General features: G+C 30.0%; 4 protein-coding genes across 4 annotated transcripts; 2 read left to right on the top strand and 2 right to left on the bottom strand.

The window, feature by feature from the left end:
- The first annotated feature begins 1,107 nt into the window (after positions 1 to 1,107).
- Positions 1,108 to 1,945, top strand: LOC129907380 (trypsin alpha-like). Its single transcript, XM_055983541.1, has one exon. The coding sequence runs from the start codon at positions 1,124 to 1,126 to the stop codon at positions 1,892 to 1,894; it is 771 nt and encodes a 256-aa protein (XP_055839516.1). The 5' UTR covers positions 1,108 to 1,123; the 3' UTR covers positions 1,895 to 1,945.
- Positions 1,946 to 5,687: 3,742 nt separating this feature from the next.
- LOC129907381 (trypsin alpha-like) lies at positions 5,688 to 6,788 on the bottom strand. The gene has a single exon (XM_055983542.1). It carries the CDS (start codon positions 6,541 to 6,543, stop codon positions 5,776 to 5,778), a length of 768 nt encoding a protein of 255 aa, XP_055839517.1. The 5' UTR covers positions 6,544 to 6,788; the 3' UTR covers positions 5,688 to 5,775.
- A 4,765-nt stretch (positions 6,789 to 11,553) lies between these two features.
- LOC129916185 (trypsin alpha-like) lies at positions 11,554 to 12,261 on the top strand. The gene has a single exon (XM_055996051.1). The coding sequence runs from the start codon at positions 11,554 to 11,556 to the stop codon at positions 12,259 to 12,261; it is 708 nt and encodes a 235-aa protein (XP_055852026.1).
- Positions 12,262 to 16,987: 4,726 nt separating this feature from the next.
- LOC129916105 (trypsin-7-like) lies at positions 16,988 to 17,665 on the bottom strand. Its single transcript, XM_055995930.1, has one exon. It carries the CDS (start codon positions 17,663 to 17,665, stop codon positions 16,988 to 16,990), a length of 678 nt encoding a protein of 225 aa, XP_055851905.1.
- Positions 17,666 to 20,881: the final 3,216 nt, after the last annotated feature.

The following is a 20,881-nucleotide window of genomic DNA, read 5'->3' as shown; positions in this document are numbered from 1 at the left end:
TTTCTTTAAACAAAAGCCTCTATTTTTTTATTTTTATTTTTGCTCTAAAAAACCCTGTTTTGTTAAATTCAAATTGTAATACATATTTTGCGATCTAATAGCAACTTTGGAAACTTTTATACTTTTTGAAAAGTACAACAACAGGGTAACTTTTTAAAATAATAAACCATTTTCACATAATACAAATTTTTTTGTGGTGTAGCTCTCCAATAAAAATTGGAAATTGATTCTTTATAAAACTTGAAACTGTTAGTTAATTTGCAGCGAAATGAATAATAATTTTGCAGCGTATGGAATAAAAAATATTTTGATCAATTAATTGTTTTTAATTATTTGGCAATGTTTTTGTAAAAGAATTTTAAAAAACAAAAAATCAATAATGGGCGCAGGAAGCAAAATACTGTTGCAAAGTAGGGATTTATCGAAATTTCACAAAAATTGCATTCAATCGAAAACCATAAGGATTTGGGATGAACAAGTTACCAAATTCTGAGAGCCCTTAAGTTCCCCAATCAGCATATTTCGTTTGATTCATTAATTTTGGGACACCCTGTATAATATAAAAAATATTAAAAATATGTATACATATGTTTTGAACTATTACTAACGGTACCTGCCATAGAACCGATTTCTGACCGATTAACAAAAATTTGGACAGCAACACATTTTAGTAACCTTAATATAAGAATTAAAAATAAATTAAAAACATCAAATTTGGATTTAAAAAATGTACCTACCTAATTTTTTTTTTTTTTTTTTTTGAAAAACCAATGAATATTTATGAAATTTTGTTTTATTTTTATTTGAACAATTTTCAATTTTTTCTCTTGGAGTTTAAAACCATTTAAAAAAAAAAGTATATAATAGAAATCAGCTGTCAATTTCTTTTAGCTAAATTTCATTTTTTAGTTTGAATTAAACTACCAAGTTCGTGCGACCCAAACAAGTGTTTTTAATTTTTCTTATTTACTTTTATGTTTTTAGGATAATAATCAAAGATAAACACCTCAAGATAAACACCTAAACGTGCTAAAATATTTCTATCAAAATTTCGAATAAAACCTGTTGAATTTCGGGCATCATACCAAGTTGTTTCAATTTATCTTGCACAGTGATCATCACGATGATGTATTTCGCTGGAGTTATTTTTCTTGTCGCTATTGTTTTTCCCCAGAACAATGCTTTCGAAATTGAGAATCGAATTGTTGGAGGCAATACAGCAAGTATTGAAAACTCAAACTACCAAGTATCGATTCGTGAAAATGGTCAACATACATGTGGCGGTGCAATATTAGATGCCAATACTATTTTAACTGCTGCCCATTGTACCGAAGGAGTTAAGGCTGCAATATTATCAGTTAGTAATGGAGCAACAATTGCAAATAATGGAATTATACATAAAGTATCGAAAATTATCCAACATCCCAATTATAATGGTAAAACTACTGAAAATGATATTTGTTTGCTGAAGATTACGCCACCAATTATATTCACAAATAAAAGTCGACCTATTAAATGTGCAACAAAACGTTTAGAACCTGGTACAAATGTCAAAATGACTGGATGGGGTAAAATGTCGGAAAATGACAAAGAAACTGATTTGGGAAAAAAATCTTTACGATATGTTATTGTTCAAGTTATTAATCAAACTGTGTGTAGTGATCAATATAAGAATTTAGGACTTGAAATTGGTAGTAAAAGAATGTGTGCTTCTGCTTTGGGTAAGGATAGCTGTCAAGGTGATTCTGGAGGTCCACTAGTAACGGGAACGGGTGCTGATAGACGTGTTGTTGGAGTTTGTTCAGTTGGCTATGGATGTGCAAATAAAAAATATGCTGGTGTTTATACATTTGTTCCAGCATTTTTTGATGATTTTATTAAAAAATATTTGTAAAAAGTTATTTTCTCGAGTTTGTTTTACGTTTATAGAAAAATTAAGTTTTTTAATGTTTTAACTTGTTAAATGTAAAAAAAGTAAATCAAATACATGACATGAAAAAGTTAAATAAATTCTTAAAGAGGTTCACTAATATTTGTGTTTAAATGTGCTAACGTGTTTTTTGGAAAATCAAACAATATACGGGTCACTGTGGTGTATGCGTAACATATTTTTCTTCTAGTGTCACTGCTGACCCAAATCAATTGCTTTCTTTGTCATTTGAATGTAAGTTGTAAAAATCGCACATCCATATTTCTTACAATGTTTTATGCTTTTAAAGGAGAGTACTGCTTAAAATGGCATAATCGACAAGATTAAGTTTTGATATGGGAGTTCTGGAAAAATTTGTTCGTATATTTAGGTATGGATATTACGGTGGGTCAAAAAAATCAAATTTTTTTTTTTTTTATTTGGTACTCCGGAAAATCGATTTCTAGACAGCTCTAGAATATACACACCAAATATGAGCTCTTAATATTAATGGGAAGGTCCTCCGCTTTGCAATTTTCTATTTTTACATCAAGCTTCTACTAAAAAAAAATAATTTTTTTAAAAATCGACTTTTTAGCAAATTCTTTACACATTCTTCTAGGAAATTGAACGCTCTACAAAAAAGGTCTTGTACACTTTTTTTGTTTATCTAACCGTTTAATAGATATTTGAGGTCCAAAAATCGAGAAAATCCTTCAAAATTCGTTTTTTGTTCTTAATTTTGTAACAAACTGAAAAAGACATATTCTTGTAAGAAATAGTTTGTGTCACAAAAAATGTCTTATTAACTTTTTTCATTAATGTAACCATTCTAAAGATATTCGAGGTCATAGTTAAAAAAAATTACAAAAACATTTTTTACTTTTCAAAATTTTCTAACTCACTCAAAATTCATTTTTTTTTTTTTTTTCAAATAAGCAAGATATATTCTTGTAGGGGCTCAAACGTTCTATACAAAATTCATTGGAATCAAATTGATTGGTTTAACCGTTTAGAAGATATTCGTATTCAAACCAATGCCCACTGATTTCAGTAGTTTTCTCATGACTCGTATGCATTGCGATTTGGATAATATTATCTTTTAAACGGTTAAACCAATCAATTTGATTCCAAGGAATTTTTTGTAGAACGTTTGAGTCCCTACAAGAATATATCTTGCTAATTTGAAAATAATGAATTTTCAGTGAATTAGAAAATTTTGAAAAGTAAAAAATGTTTTTATAATTTTTTTAAAACTTTGACTTCGAGTATCTTTAGAATGGTTAGATTAATGAAAAAAGTTATTAAAACATTTTTTGTGACACAAACTATTTCTTACAAGAATATGTCTTGCGCGTTTGATTATTATAATTTTTCAATTTGTTACAAAATTAGTAACAAAGCTTGATTGAAAAAAATACCTATATATTAAAAATATCATCTTAAAAAAATAAACACTATCTACTGACTGAGAACTTCATTTGTGGCTGTGGTGTGAATAAACCTATAAAATAGAACACAAAAAATGTATTAGTTATATAATATACATATAACTTTCTAATTACTCATGGCATGATAAAAACTATAAGCATTTAAAAATTCTCTGGAAACACGGGCTTTTTAAAATATTTTAACAACCTACGTTCCTCAAAATCTATATCTATAGACGCGTTTTTGAAACAACATATTTTTTTTTTACCGTAATTTAAAATCAGAAAAGTTTAATTTTCTCAAAAAAAGATACATATTACTTTCTTTTTTTTTTTTTTTTTTGAGTGAAATCTATGATGGATTTTTTCCGGAAATCATTACAACCGTTCTTTTTTATTTAAAAAAAAATTAATTTTTTAAAAAACGAAAAATATTTAAAAATATTTTTTCTTAAATTGCTTCTTAATAAAAGAAATGAAATTGCATACATGTTTTTGAGCTCAATTCGATTTGAGAAGTTGTTTTTTTACTAATTTTTTTCGTAACAATTTCTAAATCTATTATATATATTAAAGTTTGGTTTTGAGTACGTTCGCTAACCGGCCACACAGACTGACTCATTTTCTTAATTTTTTTTTGAAATCAAAGAGGCATAAGAGGAGAAGGTTTAAGGCAAAAAAAATTCAAGATTTTATAGGGTAAATAGGGGTAACACGACATTGAAAAAAGAGGCTATTTTCTAAACGGTAAGTCGTAAAGAGTTGACTTTTTTTTTAAACGATAGACAAATTTATTCAATAGTTAAAAAAGATATTGAAAAAATTCAAAAAAATTTCAAAACCAAGTTGTGAAGATTTTTTTGCAGTCATAGACCTTCGACAAAAGACTAATTAGAGGTACGCAAAATTTGCACAGAAATTTGAGTTACACCATGAGAAAGATATTAAAAAAAAAAAAATTAGAGGTCTAAAACGGATTTTTTTCATAGGCAATGTATTTTGAAATAAAAATTTTTGAAAAACAACCTAATTTTTAGGGACATTTTTGAGTAGTCTTTTATTTTTTTGGAATTTTTAAAGGTCTGCAAAAAATCTCAAATTTATAGGAAATATAGGTTTTAATCATGCGCATGCATGAGTTTTTTGCATAGGCCACTTTTGCTAAAAGTTTAAAAGTTAACATTTATAAACTCATTTTATGAACTTTTCAAGTTTTGATCCTCTTTTTACTTTGAAAATTAACTAATTACAGAGTCGAGAATTAGAAATAAATACAAGAAATGGCGGAACGAAGTCCGCCGGGTCAGCTAGTATCTATATAAAACTCTTAAGAATTTCAGCAACTTCAACCAAAAGAACAAGTTTGTACCACTCGTTTTGAAACCACTCACAAGATTTTGTATTTTTTTTTTTTTTCTCAAAATACATTTCTTGAGAATGTCACTCTGTTCCTATGTTTATACTAAATGTAGAATGGAGATATGTGTGTAGGTAAACTCAATTTTTTCACCATAAGTTTTGTTATTTTTAGGACTTTAGATGATCCTAAACGGGTGGACCGATTAATGTCAAACTTGGTATGTAGCGTTATTTGGCAACACTCCAGAGGGGTTTATGGAATTAATTTTTTTTGACCAAAAATAACGGTACTTATCATATACCGATTTTAGTAAAATTGAAATATCTCGAAATTGGCTCCAACGATTTTTTTAAACAAATTTAAATGTTAGTTTTAAGCTAAGGTATATCTTCTAATGAAACATTTGTTTGGAAAATCATTATTAACGGTACCTGCCATAGAACCGTTTTTTCAAATCTGATTATCTCCAAAATTGCTTATTCGATTTCAACGAAACTTTTTGTGAGGAAGCATTTATATACATAATTTAAAAATAAACCAAAAACAAATTTTCAAAAAATAATTTTTTTTTTGAAAAATCAAATTTTCGAAAATGGGACATTGAATTTTTTTGAAATTTTGTTTTTAGATGTTGATTAGTGATTTCTACAAAATGGCATATACCAATTTTATTTTAAAAAATTTTTCCAAAAAATTATTTATAAAAAATTAGTTTTTTAAAAAAAACGCATCTTAATATATCAATCAAAACTGCATACTTGCCCGGCCCTTCCCATCTTATTTATTGGATGGCAGTTATATCTGTCTTAAAGCAGTTGATAGCCTCTGCTAATTGTTTTGCTGCACGTAGTCTATTAATATTTCAGGTGCAGGTCCGCAATTTATTGTCCTTATTTAGTTTTCTAATTGGAACTAAGTTAACAAGTCTGCTTGGAAAAAAAAATTAGTAAACACAGTTTTGGAGCTTCAAGAATTTATTAAACTCTTAGGTAGGAAACCATAACATTTTCAAACACAAAAATGCTAAAAAGATCGAAACATTTTTCAAAAAAAAATCACTCTTGCAACCAAATTTTCTACATATGTTTTTTTATAAAATCCAAAAACGACGGTACAAATGTATAAACTCCAGGATATTTTTTATGGGCACAGCCAAAGCCAAATGAAACAACACCAACAAGCCTTCTTGCATCTCCAATTCCACTCACTAATGGCCCTCCAGAATCACCTTGACAGCTATCTTTACCCGGGGCAGATGCACACATATTTCCATCATAAATTTTCGGTTCAAATTCTTCATAATCTTTAGCACACTTGGTTTGATTAACAACTTGAACAATAACATATCGCAAAGGTTTGCTGCCCAAAACAGATTTTTTCTCTTTTTCCGATTGTTTACCCCATCCAGTAATTTTAACATTTGTACCAGGTTTTAAACGTTTCGTTCCCAATTTAATCGGTTCACTTGAATTTGTGTACTTAATTGGTGGCTTGATCTTCAGTATACTTATATCATTTTCAAATGTTTCAGCATTAAATTTGGGATGTTGGATAATTTTTTCAACTTTATGTATAATTCCATTATTTGCAATTGTTGCTCCATTACTAACTGACAATATTCCTGGCCTAACTCCATCCGTACAATGAGCAGCAGTTAGAATAGTATTATGATTTAAAATTGCACCACCGCACATATGTTCATTATATTCACGAATCGATACTTGGTAGTTTGAGTTTTCAATAGAACCAGCATCGCCTCCAACAATCCGTTCCTGAGCATCCAAAAGATTGTTCCTTGGAAAGGCAATAGTGACAAGTAAAAATACTCCCGCAAAATACTTCATCGTGATGATAACTACTGAGGTGAGAATGGAAACTACCTGGTTTGGAGCTTTAAATTTTACAGTTTTTATTCTAAATTTTGATTGAAATTGATGATCTTGAGGTGTTTATCATTTTTAATTAAAACTTTTATTTTAAAAACTTCCGTAAGCCAAGCTAATAAAATGCAAGACTCTGTCGCACATACTTGCCTTCTTGATAAATGTTGTTTGAAATGTTAAAATTCATAATTTTAATTAAGCTTGAAAATAATTTGTATAGGAAAAAATTAAAAAGTTTTTTATAAATAAAGTTTTGAAAAGTTTTTCAAAAAAAAAAAAACTGATAAAACCAAAATTTCAAACACATTCATAAACACATGAAAAAAAATCGAAAAAGTGTTTCAGGAAAATTTTGCTAAATTTCAATGAAACGAAAAACAATTTTGTTAAAATCGATCAAGTTATTTACAAGAAGGTCAGAAATTAAGAAATCGGTTCCGTATCAGGTACCTTTAAACATACGAAAGACACGTGTATCGTGTACCTCAGTGTTGCATTTTAATTGTATGTTTTGTTGTTATTTGTTACGTAATTATTATTATTAAATACAATAAATATTATTTGTTACATAAATATTGTTGTTTTTTAATGGATTTATAGCACATTCTCACGCTTAAATCTTTGCCGCCGGGTACAAATTGGTTAAGGCATAAATGATAGTTTGCCAGAAAATGCGAAGTTGAGCTAATCGATGAATTTTTGAGCATTTATCCTCTTATTTTTATAGGAAAGAGTTGTTCGAAGTTTATGTTTTTGATACCAAATAAAAGAGAAACCTTATTTCATCGAAACCCAAAAAGTGAAATTTTGTAACTTAACCCCTTTGTATCCGGCCGCAGAGATATTTAATTGTATATTTGGTAAAATAATATGAAAGCTCTTTTTAGGTTGGTGGGTGAAAAAGGGGCGCTTATAATGGAAAGTTACTAGCGTCATTTCTTTACACACAAAATTTTTAAATAAAATTGTTACAGTCGATTTAGAAAAGTATAATTTTTCCACATTTTTGTTGTGTGGCAATTCTAATCAATTGTTGTAGTGATTTGGAATTCGTAAAAAAATCTATTTCAAAATTACATTGAGCCAAGATTTTTTATAACAATTATGGAGAATGTAAGAAAAGTGCGTGTTGAAATTTTGGCTATGTGTCTGTCTGTATTTATTTAGCCCAAACCACCCATAAGCATTTTGCTTTAAACATGGTAGGTAGTTTAAGATTTTGGGTGATTCCCTAGATGGAGTTTTTAGGATCAAATTAACAATACTTGCCGAAAACCTTTAAGTAATCTCAATTATTTAAAACTATGAAAAAATTTAAAAAATATCAATTTTAAAATAAATGGAATAAATGGTAAAAAACGGCAGAAAGAAACATTTTTTTTGACGTGATAACGTCTTATAAATCGATGAACCATGGCAGCCACCGCAAAAAAGTGACGCCATTTTCTAACGTTACACTTTCGCAGTGCGGCAAAAAAATTAAATTCAAAATTAAAAATAAACTATTAGAGAAACAAGGATCTTCTATAGCTTACTTGAAAGATAATAATTCAAAATCAAAATTTCCGTCATTTAATAGGGTAGATAGGGGTAAAACGGAAAGATGAAATTTGGGCTAAAATCTAAACGCGTGGTCGAAGAGAGTCGATTCTTTTTGCCATAGATAGAGGAGACTGATTTAAGGATAACTGCATTTAAGAAAAAATTAAAAAAAATCTGAAATTCCGCTATAACGTTTTGTTTGAACGTTGATCAGATGTTGTGGGTATGACAAAATGTTGATTATGGGTAGGGGAAATTTTTTTTTACAATTCTAAAGGTGCCAGGTGAAAGATGAAAGAAAAAAAAAATTAGGCGTTTGATACGGATTTTTTTCCAACACTCTGCGTTTCGAAATATGAATTTTTGAAAAATACCTATTTTTTTAGGAGTTTTTTTGGGTTGTTTTTTTGGAGAGTTCAAAAAATCTCAAATTATATAGGATATGTAGGGCTGATCAATGCGCATACATGTGCATCGTTAAAAGAGTTTTGACTGAATACGGAGAAAAATAAATTTAAAAAAAAAAACAGGTTTTTTTGCCGTTTTTAACCGATTTTTATAGTTTTTTATTTTTATCTTTTTTTCTTTAATAGATAGAGGAATATTATATATGGAGTAATGATAGACCATGACCACGACTATATGTGTGCGAAATTTCGTTTTCGTAAACACAATTTTGAGATAACGGTAAAATAAAATTTTAGAATTCAACAGGTTATAACTTTTTACCAAGAGGAGAATTTTATTAAACTTTTATGAGCATCCTGATACAATTACCTTTCATTTGGTATATCACACATAACGCTAGACTAACTACAAGCTACACAATGTTAAATCAAGAAACTTTTCGAAAAACCTCCAGTGGAGATTTGTTGCGCCATGAACAGCCACCAGTGTGGGAAGTACCGTAATCTGAGTCTGGAAATTCCACATGGTTGACTTTAAAAAATTCTAACTGCTCTTGTAGGCGACTTTGAGATTGATACGTCATTTGAAAGGTGAAACAATAAGCTTTCACATGGTATAAAAATTTTTATAGGTTGTTAGGGAAAAAATTCATTTAATAGCATGAGAACATAAAAATAAATGTTTTTTTTTTGCTTTTTTTGATGAAATTTGATCGAGTTCAAAAAATTCTAGCTAAAGCAATAAAATTTGAGCTAAAGCAATAAGCTTTCAGGTGGTATAAAATTTATTATAGGTTGTTGTATCAAAAAAATTAGTTTTTGGGTGAAGTGATTTTTTCACTTTTTTCATAAGAAATTATTGTTTTCAATAAATTATTTTCATACTTTTTGCTCATTGTAAAATTTTAAAAATGGTTTTATTATTTAGAAGAAATATTTGGCTTTTTAATGGTTTAATTTTTTTTGTGAGCTTTTAAAATAAAAAAGTTAATATAATGAGAAAAGAAAAAAGGTATTTTGTTTTAGCTTTTTCTTGTAAATTTTGATGGTTTGAAATAAATAAATGCTTCAAATGTCTCATTTTAAAAGCACACAACCTGTTTTCTTACGACGTTATCACGTAAAATCATCGTCCGTAAACCGGCTTTACAGACAACCTCTTTTTTGACATGGTACGGTTACCATTTTTACTCTCATATAACGATTTATGATGGTTAAATTAAAATACAAACACATTTTCTCTGGCGCGCTATTTGATTGCTTGATACAAAACTTGCGCATCATGATTTTGGGATTTTCTCTTAGGGATTTTTTTGTATTACATTTTTTTTTGTGGGATTTTGGCTTCCAACCATTTTGTTTTTTGGGGATATTGGCATGGGAATTTTCTTTTTGGGATTATCAGTTTTGACCATTCATCACTAACCCTTAAAAAAATAATGATCAGCCGTATTTCTAAGCACACTCGCATGCATAACGACTTATTTCAGCATTTTTTACCGACTTTTAAAAAGGAGGAGGTATTCAATTCGTCTGTTTTTTTTGTTTGTGTTTGTTACCTCATAACTTTGGACTGAGTGAACCAATTTTGATAAATCTTTTTGTATTGGAAAGCTGGTGCCCGCAATGTGGTCCCATTTCAATCATTCAGTTCTAGCTACAAAAAATATGAGAAAAACCATAAAAAATAAAATAAATGGAAATCGTTTTTTTTTTTTTTTTGATAAAAATGACTATATTGGTTTTCTATTTTAGAAAACTTTTCAAAAAATTCACCACAGAAGAACTGAAAACATTCAAAAACATCTTAAATAATATAATCACCAGTCACAGTATTTTCAGCCTACGTGCGAACTCATTGCATTCCATTCTTTGTTTTAAGAGGACTCCGGCAAAATTTTGAGAAAAACGAGGAATTGGGAAAATTTTTTGTGAGGTCCATATTGAACACCTTTTACAAAGATGAGAAATTGAAATTTAAGCTAAAAAATTGTACCGCCACTTTTTTTAATTTTTATTATTTTTAAAGTGAAAACTTCTTTAGAATCGTAGTAATTTGAAACACGATGAAACGAAAAAGCGACAGGAAAAATCAATTGATTATAACTTTTTTGTTTTAATAGATAGATGAATAAAATTTATACTGTAAGATAGATAAAATAGAATAAACTATAATTGTACAAAATTTCAATTCATTACATATCTGTTTCCGATGACCAGCCATCAGCTTAGGAAGTAACGTAATCTCAGTTTGAAATTTCAACATGGTTCGCTTTAAAAAATTACTTACTTTTTTTATAGGCATTGTAGAAATCTGATTGAAGCGTCATATAAAAGGTGAAATAATAAGCTCTCAGATGATATAAAATTTATTATAAGTTGTGATATAAAAAAATGGATTTAATGGTGTTTGAAGAGAAAAGTGATAGATTTTTTTGCTTTTTTTTTATCAAAACTGATTGGTTTAAAAAAAAAAAGACATGGTCGATATAAATATTTTGAGCTGAAACAATAAGCTTTCAGATGATATAAAGTTTATTATAAGCTGTTATAAAAAAAATGGATTTTATTTGTGTGTAATGACATAAATAAGGTCGTATTGCATAACTGTCACCTTACATATGTAGGTAATATTTTATCAATATTCAGTTTTATAAGCGTGTGAACGTACTATAAATCCATACAGTAATTATTAGAAAATAACAATATAATATTTAGCAAATAACATTTATTGTAATAACAAAAATTACATAACTATAATAAAACAACAAAAAAACAACTAACGATTCAACTCTGAGGTAAATATGACTTTCGAATGTTTAAAGGTACCTGTTATAGAAAATTATAAATCAAAGATAAACATCTCAAAACCATCAATTTCACTGAAAGTTTTGAATAAAAACAGATGAATTTAAAGCTTAAAAACCAGGTTGTTTCTATTCTCACCTCAGTTAGCATCACGATGAAATATTTTGCGGGAGTATTTTTGCTTATCACTTTTGCCTTTCGCAAAAACAATGCAATGGAAGCTGAGGAACGGATTGTAGGAGGCGATGCTGGTTCTATTGAAAACTCAAACTACCAAGTATCGATTCGTGAAAATAATGATCACATCTGTGGCGGTGCAATATTAAATCATAATACTATTCTAACTGCTGCTCACTGTACGGATGGAGTTAGGCCTGGAATATTATCAGTTAGTAATGGAGCAACAATTGCAAATAATGGAATCATACATAAAGTTGAAAAAATTATCCAACATCCCAAATTCGATGATGGAACTATGGAAAATGATATTTCTTTGCTGAAAATCAAGCCACCAATTAAGTATACAAATTCAAGTCGACCGATAAAATTGGGAACAAAACGTTTAAAACCTGGTACAAATGTTAAAATTACTGGATGGGGTAAACAATCGGAAAATGAAAAAAAATCTGATTTGGGCAGTAAACCGCTACGATATGTTATTGTTCAAGTTGTTAATCAAACTAAGTGCTCTGATGATTATAAAAAAATAGCACCGAAAATTTATGATGGAAATATGTGTGCATCTGCTCCGGGCAAAGATAGCTGTCAAGGTGATTCTGGAGGGCCATTAGTGAGTGGAATTGGAGATGCAAGAAGGCTGGTTGGTGTTGTTTCATTTGGCTTTGGCTGTGCCCATAAAAAATATCCTGGAGTTTATACATTTGTTCCTTCGTTTTTGGATTTTATAAGAAAAAATATGTAGATAGTTGTAAAAAAGTAGTTTCGAATTTTTCAGAATTTTTTTCGTTTAACATGTCATGGTTGCCTATCTATAAGTTTAATAAATTCTTAAAGCTCCAAAACGGGGTTCAGTAATAATTGTGTTTTCTTCAATTTAATTTGAAAATAAAGTCCCCTCTTAGAAAAATGTACCATATCTCTAAAAATACAAACATTCAAACTTAAATGTTTTTCAAAGTTTAATATATTATTCATATAACACATTTTTTTGTTCTTTACGAGTAAAAACAAATTCCAAAATGGATTTAAATTATTTAATATGTATTCAAAACGTTTTCAAATTTCACAGATCAATTTTACCCGGGTAAAATGGCAATACAGTCAAAGTGCTCCTTTTTCTTGAAAAAATTAGTACTTCATCTTCTCAGCTCAGATCTTTCTATGAGCCATTCACAACATTGATCATTGCTCGCCTCATTCAACAATTCCTAGCAAGGTGGCCTTTATAACTTGATGGCCATTTTACCTTGGGAGGGCCATTACAGGTCACTTTCCCCTTGAGATCTTCTTGAAGCAGATTAGTTCCAATTTGGTAGTGAAAACCTGCTGAATGTTTGGCTCAACTTATTTATATAATTTTGGTTTTTTTAATATTTGAATATTATAAAAAAACTAATTTTTTTAAAACGCTTTATAAAAAAAAAATTATTTGTTGGTAAACGAGAAATCAAAAGACATACGTTTTCTGGGATCACAACCGTTTGAAAAGTTGTTTTTTTTTCTGTAATTTTAAAAACATCTTTTAAAATTTCTTTTCAAATTATTTATTTTTACACGTAGAAAAAAGACTACAAAAAACAAGTGAATTCCGTATTAAATTAAGTAGATTTAATGCATGTTTATTTTTTAAAGATGACTTCCGTCTTAAATTAAGCGGATAAATCTTCAAAATTTCTTGAATGTGCGAATTTCAAAAAAATCCACTTAATTTAAGCGGAAAATCATCTTATTTTTATATTGAAATATTTGACTTAACGGGTGTGACATTAGAATGTCATTAGAATATTTGAAGATATTCTCAGACAGTACCAGGAGCTAGAATACTTTTAATATTAGAAACAAACAAATTAATATCCTAAGGGCCAATTTTTCAAAAGTCAGATGAACCTCAGATAGAGCTTATTCCTAGGAATAAAAGTTTTTTTTTATATTGACCTTTATTCTTCTCATAGTCTAACTGACGATTGAAAAATCGGGCTAAGAGTATTAATGTATTAAAATACTTAATTTAGTGAATAGGTAAATAAATAAGTGCGAAAACCATACTCAAATATGCCTGTTTGCTCTCATGGAATTACCCTTGAGTAATGCAGAAAATAAGTTATACATTATACCTACTCAAACTATGTATTTTCAAAAATATTTCGTTATACAAGAAACCGAATGGCATACTTCGTCGTTTGGTAATCAAAAACATTTAGAAAGATGTTTTGAAAATGATAATATTTATATTAGTGAGGCGGCTTAGCATCTAAATCGTGCACTTTGTGATAAAAGCATGAAATTTATATCATTGGTAGTACTCAATATAAGAGTTATTTTGAGATATTGGAATATCTTAAAATGAGGGTTACATGTTGTACTAACAATCCTATTAATTTGATCCTTTTATCACAAACTGCACAATTATTTTTCATACTTTTACTTTTGCACCTCACTCCTTCAAAATATTAATTTGTATGAAAATTCAACAAAAAATAAAAGCAAGCAATTTTAGTTTTGCATGAAAATCTTTTCAATTTTAGTGGGAGAAAAATTTCATTTTTCAATGTTTTTATATATAAAATTGTGCGAAATAATTTTTTGTATAAAGCCTAATAATGGTTCAAATTCATTTCTTCAAAAAAATTTTCTTGCTCGCTAACGCTCGCAATTTATATCAAACAACTTATCACTCCTTGTACCAATTTAAACTAGAGATGCCGCCGAATATTCGGCCATTTTATATTCGGTACATTCTTAAATTCTTCTACGGTAAGCAGAGCTATTTTAAACTTTTAACTATGAATTTCTCTCCTAAAAAATACTTAAAAAGGATATTGGCAAGTTTTTCGCTCTGACACAGTTCTAATGACCATTTGCTTTAGCGGAATTAAGAATAGACTGCAGTTACATATAAGGCGTGTTTTTTCTACAACTGAGTAGCTACTCATTTTTTTATTTTATTCGAAAAACAATAAAGGCTTGGACACACCGAAGGGTACATGCGGTAGCGGTACGGGTAATTGTATGAAAAAAATTCCACATCTGAACGTTGATATGTCAGTTTGAAATTTATTTCATACAATTACCCGTACCGCTCCTGCATGTACCTTCCGGTGTGGCCAAGCCTTAAAAACAAATACTTACTTGTGTAATTTTTATTATTGTTTTGCTAATAAAATCAAAAATGAGTAGCAACTGAGTAATAGAAAAAACACGCCTATAGTTGATAAAAAAGTTTTGTGAATCTTAAAAAAATAAAATGCACGACTGGGGCCGCACGTACTTGCTCTTGCAGTTCAAAGCACTTTTATGTTAGCTTACTTGTAGATTATAAGAGCTGCCTCTATATATATTTTTAAGAAATTTGATTGATGTAGAGGAAGAGCCGGCATGGAGGTTAAATAAATTAGTTAGTTTGTTAAATACTTTTTTTTTTATTTGACTTGATTTTTTTGAGAAAAACTAAGAATTCAATTTTACTGCAATTACTTTGAATATTACGTATGCAAAATTTTATCAAAATCATTAGAGCCATTTTTGAGAAAATTGCAATAACTCCATAATGAAGTACGGGAAGAGCCGACATCCGCGATTTAAGAAAATATAAAGATCATATTTCCACTATCCGTATTTTTTGAGAAAAACTAAAAACGCCGTTATGTTAGAACTATATACAGCATTACGTGTGTTAAATTTAATCAAAAATAATTAGAGCCGTTTTCGAGAAATTTGCAATAATTCGAAAATTTTGTATGGGAGGTATACGTTCTAAGCGAGATATTAAAAAACAAAAAAAAACCAAACTTGGAAATTACGAAATAAACATCCATACCAAATTTCAAGAAAATCCGTCTACCCGTTTAGGCTGTAGCTACTTGTACAGATGGACGCACGGACGCACCGACGCACAGACCGACGGACGTCATGACGAAACCCACTTTTTTGGACTTCTCCATCATCGTAATGTTAGTTTTGATTAAAACCTCGAATTTTTTTTTGACACCAAACCAATACTTGCCCTATTGAGCAAGTAAAAATTTGTTCGGTCTGAGGTAACCCCCCGAAATGAAATCCTAGCTACGGCTATGGAAACGTCCACACGAAATTTTATCAACCTACCACTTTTTTTCAAGGAGTACTTGATAATATTCTGAATCTTGCTCTTTGAATAAAAAACAATTCATAAAGTGTCCAATAACTTTTTACATGATGGTCGAGACATTTTGGTATTGATTTTATTCGATTGGGCGTTAGAAAATACCTCGAAATCATGTATCATATTAATACAAATGTTTCATTGCTTATACTATGATATGCAACAAATCGAGTGCAACACAGAAAAAGTCTTGTATCTACCCTTCCGGATGGAATACAAGGTGGCCCAATATCTTAAAATAACTCTTATATTGAGTACTACCAACGATGTTAATTTCATGCTTTTATCACAAAGTGCACGATTGAACTCTTTTTTAATGCTAAGCCGCCTCACTATATTTCTTATTTTAATAAGATTTCTTAAAAATCGAATTCAACATTTACCTACAATGTGTTGTTCTCTAATTTTTCTATTTATGAACAGTGTTGGGGGTCACATCACTGACTGGTCCGAGAACTCCTGGATAATGTTAAATTAAATTCCACGACAAACAAAATAACTTATGTCCTCTTATCACAGAAAATACCCATACTTTTGAATTATAAAAGAACACAGACAATTTCTCAATTACACTAATTAAAATTAATTAAATTACGATTTCAATTAGAATACAAAGAGATGAACAAAATTTGTTCAATTAAATGTGTGTTTCATCTTAAAAAAAAATATATCCACAAAAGATGATGCAACGCGCGGCATAAACTCTTGACTTAACGTAACACCACACTCTAATGTCTAACGTCTACATTCAAGCTGGGGTGGTAAAAAAATTATAACTTGGCCTTGAGGGGGTTTTAATATTTATTTTTTTTTTTTCTTACTTTTATTTCCAACGCACCCAAGCATAGTAAAGTTTCTTCTTTAAAATTATTTTTTTTTTTCAGCTAAGACATGGGGATGGAATTCCAATCGTTTCTTGCTAGATTCAAGTTCTGGTGGTGGTATGTCTCTTGTCTCTTTGTATGTGACATTCATGGGGTATAGAAGAGCAGTTCAAGGATAAGATGTTGGTGGAATATATAAATCATTTTTCATGGATTTGCAAAATGTCAAATTTTTAATGGCGATAAATCTTCCTGTGAAGAAAGAAGCGCAAGAGCTCAAGCGTTCGTTGCGCGCTTGAAGGAGAACGAACTCAGTCGCGAGTGATATCAAAATAATTTTTAAACAAAAAAAAAAAAACATAGCTTTCAGGGTCTTTTTCCCTTCGATTTTGTGTCTGTCGAATATTTTTTTGGAAATTTAAAAAAACCTCGGAGAAAGAAAAAAATCTACTAGCGATAGTTCCCTAAACAAAGAACTTTTGTAATTTTATTCATTGAAAAAATTACACATATCTTGAAGTGACTAAATTATGAACGGAGGCATAGACATTTGGCAACTCTGGTTGGGTACAACTTATACCCCAAGACATGACACCAATCTGCTTGCCAGTTGATTTCTCCACCAATGGACCGCCTTGAGTAGCTTGACAGGTATCATCTCCGAGTTCATTTGGTCTCGCACAAATCATCTGGTTTGATATGAATTCGTTGGGGTAGCTTCGCCAGCAAGCCTCTTGACTGATCAAACGAACTGTTAGAACTTTCATTCTGTCAGGCCGATAGAACAAACCATCTCTCATAATTCCCCATCCAGGTGATGCAGCTCGGGTTCCATCAAGAGGACGACTTTCTTTCAGTTCGATTGGTTGAACAGTGGGGCCAAAAGTTAAATTCCGTTGGAGCTTCAGAAAGGCTATGTCACAATCTAGTTTAGGCGAATGGTATAATGGATGAATTTCAAAACTCCGAAGTGGAAAGTATTCGCCTTCGAAATGTATCGAAGAACCAACACGAACTCCCAAGTGTTCTATTGGCAAATGATTAACACAATGTGCCGCTGTTAGTAATTTGTCTTCGGATAAGATTGAACCAGCACATCTGTGATCGTCTTTGAAGCGCACCGAGACGAGATAAGGGTAGTCTTCAATTCTAGCGTTGTGAATTTTTCGCATAACGCTCATTTCTAAAGACTTTGCGATAGAATTTAAACTCAACAATACTATCAACCATAAAAGTTGTGTTACGATCGGGGATAACGTCATGTTGCCGATAAGAAATAATAACAAACTGATGCCAAAATGAGCTTACCACAGCAGGTTTTATAGATCAATAAAACATAAGAAGAATTTATTTATTTGTTTCTGTAAGTCCCGGAAGACTTAAAAAAGATTTGATAAGAATTTCGCTTCAAAGTTTAAGTTTAAGCTATGAGAGATAAGAGATTAAAGCTCTGTTTTCAATACTGTTTTTTTTTTTTTATTTTTATTTTGGAAAAGTTCAAAGACACGAATATTTTTATGAATAATTTGGTGACGAGATAATTAAATGAACTTTTGAAGAAGATGAACTTACAGAAGCGAGTTCTTGCATATAATAAATTGCATAAGTTACTAGTCCTATTAGACTAAAAAAAAAGGGGTGAGGCTACAAAAATTCCCAGCTAGCTGAAAATTGTTAGGATTGTTGGAAACACCATCATAAATGAAATCTAATCAATCAGACACCTGGAAAAAAATTTACTTGGGGTCAAAGGTTACACAAACGGGTTTTTCACGATTTTCAACTAAACAGTAGGTAAGTCTTATCAAAAAATTTCCAATCCAAAAATTGTAGACCAGATTATTATCTTTGAAAAGTGTCGCGACATTTTTTTTCCTAAGACCCACCATTTTTGAGATAATATACTGATTCAAAAAGTTGAAGTTGAGTTGTAATCATGACACTTTTTATAGATAATAATAAATCCAATCGACAATTTTAGTGTTGAACATTTTTTGATAAGACTTATCGTTTTGCTGAAAATCGTGAAGACCCCGTTTTTGTGACCTTTGACCCCAAGTAATTTTTTTCCAGGTGTCTGATTGATTAGATTTCATTAATGATGGTGTTTCCAACAATCCTAACAATTTTCAGCTAGCTGGGAATTTTTGTAGGCTCACCCCTTTTTTTTTTTAGTCTAATTTGACCAGACTCTTGGTACCGATAACTTCCTTATAAGTCTAGGTAAGATAAAAACTACAGTTGAAACTCGATTATCCGGGATTCGATTAACCGGGACGCTCTATTATCCGTGATGAAATTATTTGACATTCTTTCTCGACAATAAAGAAAATGTATTTATTTAAACTATTATCCGTAATAAACTCTACTATCCGTTACATGAGGACTAGGCTATTGATTATGTCGAAAAAAACAGGGTAATAAGGAACTAAGACGTTCACGGGTTTTTATTGCAGGAATCGTTCAATGGGTTATAAAAGAAGATAAAACCGCGGAGTGCTATTAAATGAGAGGGTGGAAACTGAAGATAGGGGTGCAAAAGCCCCCTTTTTGGTTTTTTCAATATACCTCGTAAACCAAGCAAAATTTTGATATATTGCACATAAAACTTTTTGTAGAGAATTAAATTTCCAATTGGAATAATGTTTTTTAAAAATTGAAAAAAAAAAAATTTCCATACCAAAATTGAAACAATTGATTAAAATAACTTCATTTTAAAATTAATATTAAGTTTATAATTCTAGCTTTTAAAAAAAGTATCAATCAAAACTGTAAGTGTTGCCGTTGTTTTTGAATAATTTTTTTTTATTTTAAGTATTTTTTTTTAGAAAATTGCCCCTCCCTCCAAAACGGGGGGACATTGACCCCCCTCCCATAGTAAACAATAATTGTATTAAACCCCTCTGCAAAATCTCATTATCAGTTCTTGGTGCTTAAGTAATCATACTTTCCCCTCAAATGTTTCTATTTTACTTGGGTAAAACTAAAAATGCGAAAAAAAAGATAGATTAAAATAGCCATACTTCGGTTAATTTTCAATGAAAAAATTTAATGAGTACAGCATTTTGAAGGAAATTTAATCTTCTTTTTTTCTTTGGAGCAATGTTTATGTCTATCTCAACCCAAAAAAATGTACAACTAAAAAAGCAAAAAAACTCAAAAAATCGATTTTTTTGATATTTTTTTTATGATTGTTTCGACTATTTTGGTATGGAAATTTTTTTGATATTTTTAAAAAACATTATTCCAATTGGAAATTTAATTCTCTACAAAAAGTTTTATGTGCAATATATCAAAATTTTGCTTGGTTTACGAGGTATATTGAAAAAACCAAAAAGGGGGCTTTTGCACCCCTATCTTCAGTTTCCACCCTCTCATTTAATAGCACACCGCGGTTTTATCTTCTTTTATAACCCATTGAACGATTCCTGTAATAAAAACCCGTGAACGTCTTAGTTCCTTTCTAAACTACATAATCAATAGCCTAGACAGAGGAAGATCCTTCACTTCTCCAAACTAACGGAATTTCGTATATATTAAATCTTACAGACCCGCATGTTTTGTTTTGTATCTAGGTTTGTATTGGATAATGTTCGGTTTTAGTTAGAAAACCGTAAGTCAAGCAAGTCAAGTTATTTTTGTTAAGGGCAAATAAAAGATCACGTAAAGTTTTATCAATACAAAACAAAATGGATTTGACAAATTATAACTTAATAAAAGTAGTGTGCCCATGAAAACTTAGCTAAATGGACTGGGCAGTCAAAATAAAGAAAAGATTTTCAATTTTTTTGTTTTGTAGAGGGTCTTTTTTTTTTTACTTAGTTCTTTTTTGTAAGTAGAATTTTCCTGGAAAACATATCAGGATATATTGCTATTTCAACGCATTTACATTAATTTAATCGAAGAAAAACATTGGTTAAGACCCCAGTCACACAATAATGCAACAATTTTTTTAATTTTCTTTAAAGTTCATAACATTCGTCGGCACAACGACAAAACCGCATTTTTTGACATTTTCCTTTTATTGCATCATTTAACTTTTATCGATCCCTCTATTCCCTTTATCGATCCCAATCCTCCATTTGTTGCCTAGAAGCTTAAACTATCAATTTCCTTTGCACTAGATTTCATAATTACTCCAGTCAAAGCGTCATTTGACCTTGCGCACAGAGGCACTGTTAGTTTTTATTTCATGGATCGATAGGGGTATTACTTAAAAGGCTCAAACCCAATTTCTCACCACCTGATCATTCTTTTTAGCGGAGTTATTCACAAAAATGCATTTTTTGGGATATTTTACTTCTAAGCTAATAACTTTGCTCCAGATTGTCGTAGACCAAAAAAATAGACATGCATTCTCTTCTTTATAATATTTTCTATCGTTGTATGTAATTTAA

This window comes from Episyrphus balteatus, chromosome 1, assembly GCF_945859705.1.
Source record: "Episyrphus balteatus chromosome 1, idEpiBalt1.1, whole genome shotgun sequence".
In the NCBI taxonomy this organism is placed as follows: domain Eukaryota; kingdom Metazoa; phylum Arthropoda; class Insecta; order Diptera; family Syrphidae; genus Episyrphus; species Episyrphus balteatus.
Note: the sequence above shows the minus strand (reverse complement) of the source record. Positions and strands in the feature narration are given on the sequence as shown.

What these genes read in the sequence shown, in the direction of transcription:
- LOC129907380 (XM_055983541.1), top strand. Translation starts at nt 1,124, where the DNA reads ATGATGTATTTCGCTGGAGTTATTTTTCTTGTCGCTATTGTTTTTCCC.
- LOC129907381 (XM_055983542.1), bottom strand. Translation starts at nt 6,543, where the DNA reads ATGAAGTATTTTGCGGGAGTATTTTTACTTGTCACTATTGCCTTTCCA.
- LOC129916185 (XM_055996051.1), top strand. Translation starts at nt 11,554, where the DNA reads ATGGAAGCTGAGGAACGGATTGTAGGAGGCGATGCTGGTTCTATTGAA.
- LOC129916105 (XM_055995930.1), bottom strand. Translation starts at nt 17,665, where the DNA reads ATGAGCGTTATGCGAAAAATTCACAACGCTAGAATTGAAGACTACCCT.